The sequence below is a fragment of the Mus caroli genome, chromosome 8 (assembly GCF_900094665.2).
Source record: "Mus caroli chromosome 8, CAROLI_EIJ_v1.1, whole genome shotgun sequence".
Lineage (NCBI taxonomy): Eukaryota > Metazoa > Chordata > Mammalia > Rodentia > Muridae > Mus > Mus caroli.
In genome coordinates this window covers 34480402-34488084 of record NC_034577.1, presented here as the reverse complement: position 1 = coordinate 34488084, position 7683 = coordinate 34480402, and the positions used below count along the sequence as shown (strand labels likewise).

Sequence of the window (7683 nt, the reverse complement as noted above, 5' to 3'; positions counted from 1 at the left end):
TTGAAAAAAACAAAATTCATTCAGGTTTCCTTTTTTAATGATTATAAAATATAAAATTGGTAATGTTGAACATAATGTATATGCATGAGGGAACCTTCATATTTATGTATGTATATATATATATATATATATATATATATATATATATATATATATATATTTGTGTTTCTGTGTGTACATATGTGAGTACAAGAGCAGCTATGTGTGAAGGCCAAAGGTCAACACTGGGTTTTGTTTTGTTTTTTTCTTTTCTGAGACAGTACTCAACCAAAAACTTTGTAACTGTTACATCTAGAGTAATCCCTAGGTATAGGCAAGTCTAAAAATTTATCAGACTAAAGCTGATTTATACCGCTTACCAAGCTAAAAGAACAGTGAAAACCTTTAAAATAATTTTATTTAATTTGAATATGAAACTATAAGTAAAACAGACAAGACCATCTTTACTCTTCATGTTTTTTACCTCAGTTCTGGAAATGTATCAAGGATACCTGGCACCTTATAACCAGGCATGAATTACCACGCCTGGAACTTTATGAAAGGTGCCAGACATCTGAACTCAGTCCCTTGTGCTTGCACAACAAACACTTTAATGCCTGAATCATTATGCCAGCCTCCAAATCCACAGATATAGTTTAAACATCAAATATTGGTTTTTTTCTTTAATATGTTACATGGCAACCTCTACCAGCATTACTTATAAACATATAAATTTTAAGCCAATAAACTGCTGGAAGCCTTGAGCATGCTGCAATAGATCCTCTTTGATCTGATACTTGCTTCTCTGGTATAGTCCAGTCTTGTGCCTTGTCCAGTAAATCCTACTTGACATCCAGACAGAGCTGTAACAGGCAACTCTCCAAACATGCCACCCCGACCGAATATAGTACAAGACTCTGTCAATGTTTTCCAATCACTGTGTAACCTCCAGTCACTTTATGTAGCCTCTTGATAGCCTCAGATTTTTATAACCATCTTTCAAAATCTGGCCTCAAGCATAAATTCATCATTCATTTATCTGCATCATTTTCCACTGAGCAAGTACTAAGTGTGCAGTATGAAGCACTGGGGATGAAGTAAAAAACTGGAATGATCATTACTTCTACTTTGGTCTCTGGAGGCAGTGACCTCAATTGTCTCCCACAGCTCTAGACTATCTCTAGAAATATGCACAAGCCCTCATTGGTTACCTTTTTGAGTTTGTTATCAGAGATGACAAATATGATTTAAGCTTTTGTGCCTTGCTTATTAGACAGACATAATAAAGGCTAGCTGACCAAACACCCATGTCACAGGTACAAAACACGGACTCCAGAGGTACCAACCGATGCTGAAGATTCAGTAGTGGGAACCGGTAACGGCAGACTTGAAAGGATGCCAAATGAAGGGGCCACTGGCTTAGCTGCGGTGTAACTTGTGGTTGAAGAAGAAACAGTGTCAGCTACAGACAAGGATGTGATACTCCTGTTAGCTTCTTGTGGAGGATATGGAGGAAGAAATGAAAACCCCTGGGAGGGGTACGGAGGCATCCCACCTGGATTACTATACAGGCTTAAGAAAGAAAGAGATGATTATTAGGTAGGTGTTAGGAGTCGAATCATCCCTAAATTGTCCTGAATAACAGTGATTATACAATTCCATACATGGAATTTCTTCTGGTAATTGACTTTTATAATTAAACAAAATTATTTAAGTCACAAACTATAAGCACTTCTGAAAAAATGTGGTTTCTATGAAAAGTAGGACTGCTGCAGAAAGCACCGCCCTCGCTGCTCTCTGTAAGCCTATCAGAAGTCACTGAGTTGTTAGTACTCCAGTGACATCACTTAGTTCTGTTTCTTTATGGAGAGGATTCAGTCCAGAAGGTTTACTCAAGTACATGTTGCTAAATGGCTCTTGATGTTGGGCAGTATCTACCTTAAAGTTGAGGCTGTTTGTCTACAGATTTTAAAAGAAAAATCAAATATATGGAATATCTATCTATCTAGAATATATAGAATATATATATATATATATATATATATATATATATAATTTAAAAAAACACTGCAAACAAATTTGTACATAGACACAAAGGAGTACTTTAAAAACTAGCAAATCATTATTTACCTGGGACTTAGCAGAATAGACAATATATATTTGAGCAGGATGGTTTAAAATTAATATATTTCTCCCTTAAAAGTGAGAAGCTGGCTTCAATGGCCCACACCCTTAATTCCAGCACTACATAGAACCAAGCAGATTTCCATGAGTTCAAGGCCACCCTGTCTGTACAGTTAGTTCTACGCCAGACAAGGGTATGTAGGGAGACCTTGTCTCAAAAATAAATAAATAAATAAATAAACAAATGAAAAATTGAGAAGAAATCAAATTATATAAGAATGAGGAGTATTTCAGGCCAAAATGAAGACTAAAAAAAAAAAAAAATCACAGAAATACATACATTTGAGTTAATAATAATTTGATCAATTAGTGACTCTCAGATAAAGAAAAGGTATATTTGAGATAATACTAAGTAACTACTAAAATATTTCACTTTATATTGGTAAAAATTCTAAATTACATAAAACTAAATTTTATAGAACTACTATAATCTTATTGAATGACAGAAATTAACCTGAGTTGGAAATTTTCTTGAACTGAAAGCCCTATCACACATAGAAGAATAACTTTTCTAACACATAAAGAATTCCCAAAACAAACGTAACAGCAAATAGAGGACACAATGGTATATAACTTCCATAAAATAAAGTATCTTTAAATCAGGAAAACTGTGTGCAATTAAACTGTTAGATAACAAATAAACGAAAGAACTTTTTAAGGTCCACAAAATGGACAGAGATTTCTTCTGACAATATTCCATACTGGAAAGGGCATGGATAAATAGGCATTGTGTGTGTAAGTGAAATGAGTGTAGTTAGGAGAGAGGACAGTTTTACAATATTTGTCAAAGTACTATTTCTAGAAGAAAATGACAATATTAAAATGCATATAAGAAAACCGGATAGCTCTAAGAGATGCAATATCACACTTACAAGGAATATCATGACAAAAGGAGAGTGCGTTAGGGCCACAGTGCAGTGGTAAAGTCGGCACAACGCACACAATCACAGGCATCGATTCCCAGCACACAGAAAAAACAGTAGGGCTATTTTTGCCAGTGAGTGTTTTTTTTTTTTTTCTACCTGCTTACCTTTCTTATTTATAAATGATTAAGGACCTGATAGCCTCTTTGCTTTTCAGATCATAGCAACACACCAAGGTCTGAAATGTATATATGGGGTTTCCAGCAAGGCTGCTGAGAGACAACACCTTTAACGGTTTTAGGTGTTTTCCTTACTGGACAGTTGATCAGGCACTGCCTGGATCCTAGAAGATCCTTGCTAACCCCTCTGAAAGGGTCTGAACTTTACTCTTCTTTTTTAATTATCATATCTAAGTACACTGGAGCTGTCTCAGACACACCAGGAGGTCTTCAGATCTCATTACGGATGGTTGTGAGCCACCATGTGGTTGCTGGGATTTGAACTCAGGACCTTCGGAAGAGCAGTCAGTGCTCTTACCCGCTGAGCCATCTCTCCAGCCCCTGAACTTTACTCTTCTTAAGTCTTGAGAAAAGCAGAATAATGAGAGGCTGGATATGAAATCACAGGAAGTCTTGTCTCTGATATATTCGGCAGCTCTTTCTCTCCTGTTCCATGTATTAAAGCCAACAAAGTCAAACAGCACCTTCAACACTATAAAGACATCTCTCTAGATAAACCATCCATCTAATGCACTACATGCATTTTCTTTATCTACATTATTGGAAGAAACATTGTTGGTTGACTTTCCAAACTATGAAGCTTATTTTTGGATGATATCTCCTTTAATAAAAAGCCTTTCATGAAAGCACCTCTAGTTTTAATCCCTGCTTGTCTAAAACTCATTGATACTTCAGATTTTCTTCTCAGAGGGTAGAAGAATTCAATTTCCAGGTGCCTCCCAAAGTTATACTTGCTACAGATTATAAAATTATGGATTAAAATACTTGATTAGCTAGGACTGGTGTTGTAGGCTTTTAATCTTAGCTACTTAGAGGCTGAGCCAGAAGAACTGTGAGTTCAAGACTAGCCTGAGTAAGTCAGTGTAACAGTCTCAATATTTTAAAACCACATAGCAGCTAGGACCGCAGCTCAGGCCCAGAGCGCCAGGCCAGCTGGTTCTGAGTGGATCCTGGTGCCATGCCTTCCCACAAAAAGTTGCATGAGCTACTTTACTCGCTATGACAAAAACAAGTTAGAGAAATTTAAGACAGTTTCAGAGCATCGCTAGTGGTTAGAGCAGTCCTCTCTACTCTTTGGCCCAGTTCTCACCTACTGTCTGAGTCTTGCCTGCCTACAGACTTCCTGCTGTAGTCTAGATGCTATAAGCTCTGGGCTAAGCCTCTCTTTGACCTTCCCTTGCCACATTCATTACATGTTCCTTGTTGATATATACCTTTGAATCCTGCCCTAGATCCTCCTCTTTCTGATTTCTCTCCCTGTATGACCTCATCTCCTGCCATTTCTATACAACTCCCCTTTTAAGATGAGCCTCAGCTGGGTGGTAGTGCTCCACACCTTTAATCCCAGCACTCAGGAGGCAGAGGCAGCAACCTGGTCTAGAGTGAACTCCAGGACAGCCAGAGATACATGGAGAAACCCAGTCTTAAAAAAACAGAGAGGGATTGGGGAGAGAGGGGGAAGGAGAAGGATAAGAGAGGGAGGAAGATAAGCCTATTACATAGCTTTCAAGGGGCTAGAACTCACTGTACAGACCATGCTGGCCTCCTACTCATGGAGATCAGCCTGCCTGTCTCCTGAGTGCTAGTATTAAAGGTGTAGGACACTACACTCTCTTGTCACTCTCAAATCTCTATTTTCTCTGCTGTGTGTCTCTTGAGAACCTTATACAGGTCAGTGTCTATGGCAGCAGGAGTGCCTTTGTCCTTGAAGGCAGACTGGGAGACAGTCTCTCTCTTTGACTGTTTATGTCTGTCTCTGTCTGTCTCTCTGTCTGTCTCTCTCTCTCTCTCTCTCTCTCACACACACACACACACACACACACACACACATATTGATTACTGACTAGATTTGAGGGAAGAGAACATGCTTTTCTTCTTGATGGAGAAGTGGCCAAGCTTGAAAGGCATGTGGTTAGAAATTGTGACAGGCATTTTATCTTGAAAGATAAACATTGAGACTTAAAAATGACAAAGAGCTTCGATATGGCCTCCTATTAGCATATTTCAGATTTTAGGTAGTACTTTCTTGTAAACACTGCTCTCTTCCTTGTATAGATTCTTCCTTATAGATTCTACACTATTAACATATCTGATGGCTGCCTTGGTAAAATGGCCGAGTCAGTAAGTACTTGGTGCATAAGCATGAAGACTTAAGCTGTTATTCCCAGCACCTATTTAAAATCTTGTCCAGAGACATACACCTGTAGCCCTAGTACTGAACGATGGGTGATGAGGATTCATGGAGCTCACTGGCCAGCCCAGCTAGCCAACTGATGAGCTCAAGGTTTAATGAGAAACTCTGAATCAAAAATAAGATGAGACCTCCAATAAGGAAGACATCTGACATCAGCCTCTGGCCCCCACATATACGCGCTCATGTACCTGCATGTATACATGCACACAAACACACTGTACTGTGTGGTGGTAGTGTGTGTGTCTTCACAGAGGAAGGAACCTCAGTTGAGGAAAAGCCTCCATGAGATCCAGCTGTAAGGCATTTTCTCAATAGGTGATCAATGTGGGGTGGGGACAGGGATGGGGAGGCAGCCCCTTGTGGGTGGTCCCATCCCTGGGCTGGCAGTCCTGGGTTCTTTAAAAAAGTAGGCTGAGCAAGCCATGGGAAGCACCTCTCCACAGCCTCTGTACCAGCCCCTGCCTCCAGGTTCTGGCCCTGCTTGAGTTCCTGTCCTGACTTGCTGGGAAGAGCATACCAAGACAGGGTCTGCCCACAGCAGGCTGGGATGGAGACATCTCAGAAGCCCGCAGCAGCTCCTTGTAAAAAAGGATGGCATCTGGGACCCCGAGAAACAGGAGACACATCTCTCCAGGGGACATGCCATCTGAAATAGGACTGCCTGCAGTAGGCAGGGATGGAGACATCTCAGTAACCTGTGGCAGCTACTTGTAAAGAACAGTTGTTCCCATTTCTCCTAACCCTGGACAACGGCTGTATAGATTTCATTTGTGCGTGACTGCTTTTCAATTGGCCTTGGTATGCATGATTATTCTATTATATCTGACTTCCCTACATCTTTTTCCTTCTACTCTCATGAATTCTGTGAAACTAGATGTTCCTTGATGTAATGATTCTTCAACAATTAAGAATTGAGACATGGGGCACAGCACAGCACAGCACAGCACAGCACAGCACAGCACAGCACAGCACAGCACAGCACAGCACAGTCCTAATGGCCCAGGTGCAAGCTGTGTGCTCTCATCTTGGAAACAATGTAATAACTGCACAATGGCAGTTCCAGATTAATGTTTGACTTGCAAAAAAAGTTTGAAGAAATTATTAGAAAATGAAATAGAACCAACATTGGGATCCCAAGAAAGGAAAAAAAAAACTACTGAAATTATGAAATAAATTTTGCACAACATTTAAGAGTGGTTCCTGGGTAAGCAAGTATAGAAAACATAAAATTATATCCTAGTAAAACTAAGTCAAAACACTGGGACTCTTAGGAGAGTCATTGTGTGCAATGTGCAGAAGCAGAAAGCTAGCAGAACTACTGAGTTAAGGGTTAACCTGAGTCTTTCTGGCCACTGCCTGGCAGCTTTGCCCACATTTGTCATTAGAGGGTCACAGGAAAAATGCAAGTAGCTCAGAGCTCTGAAGTATAATAAGTCAAAAGTTAAAGTTTAAATAATGATAAGTTTGCAATTGGTATTATTTTGGCCACATTCTTGGGAATAGGGGAAGCTTGAAACTTTTGGAAACAACTGTAATTCTTGAATCTTTGTGGGATGTGGTTATTCTTTTGAATTTGATTTGGCAATGATTATACAATGTCTTTTTTTTTCCTACCTGCTTTTGGAGTAACAATAAAAGTCTGGGGGCAAGAAAAAGGTGAGAGAGTGAGTAGAGAGAGAGTGAGGTGGGCATGAGGTGTGTGTGAGGTGAGTGGAGAGAGTATATGGAGTGTGTGTGTGTGAGTGAAAAGAGAGTGCATGTGGTGTGTGTGTGAAGAGTGTGTGTGAGTGAAAGGGGAATGCAGAGAGGTGTGTAGGAGTGTGGAAGTTCAAGAAAAGAAAAGTGTACAGCATGCACAAGAGAATGCAGAGTGTGTGCAGGCTCAAGCTGTGGGTGAGCAAGTGGGAAAGAAAGAAAGCAGAGAAAAAGAGAAACAGAAAGAGAGAGAAAGAGAGAGAGGAGAGAGAGAGAGAGAGAGCAACTTTAACCCTTGAAAAATTGCCGTTAGTCTGCACAGGTGAGAGTGTGCACCACAGAGGCCAACAGCTTCTGGGACAGGTGGGAGCCACAGAGCCGCTGAGGCAGCACCCTTTTGGGGCCGCAGACATCCAGCACCCTCCCAGCCGGAGGACAGTGGTCCGCCCTGCACGGGAGCCCTCTGCCTCAGGGGCAGGGAGTGCCATCTTGGTTCTGGGACTCCACCGAACTTAGGAACTTAGTCTGC

At 40.5% G+C, this 7683-nt stretch overlaps 1 protein-coding gene across 1 annotated transcript in view; it reads right to left on the bottom strand.

Moving 5' to 3' along the window:
• Vps37a (VPS37A subunit of ESCRT-I) overlaps positions 1 to 7683 on the bottom strand; it is a 35805-nt gene that overhangs the window by 9256 nt on the left and 18866 nt on the right. The window contains exon 5 of the mRNA XM_021169390.2: positions 1326 to 1551. Coding sequence (XP_021025049.1) covers positions 1326 to 1551 — 226 coding nt within the window. The remainder of the gene's footprint in view (positions 1 to 1325; positions 1552 to 7683) is intronic.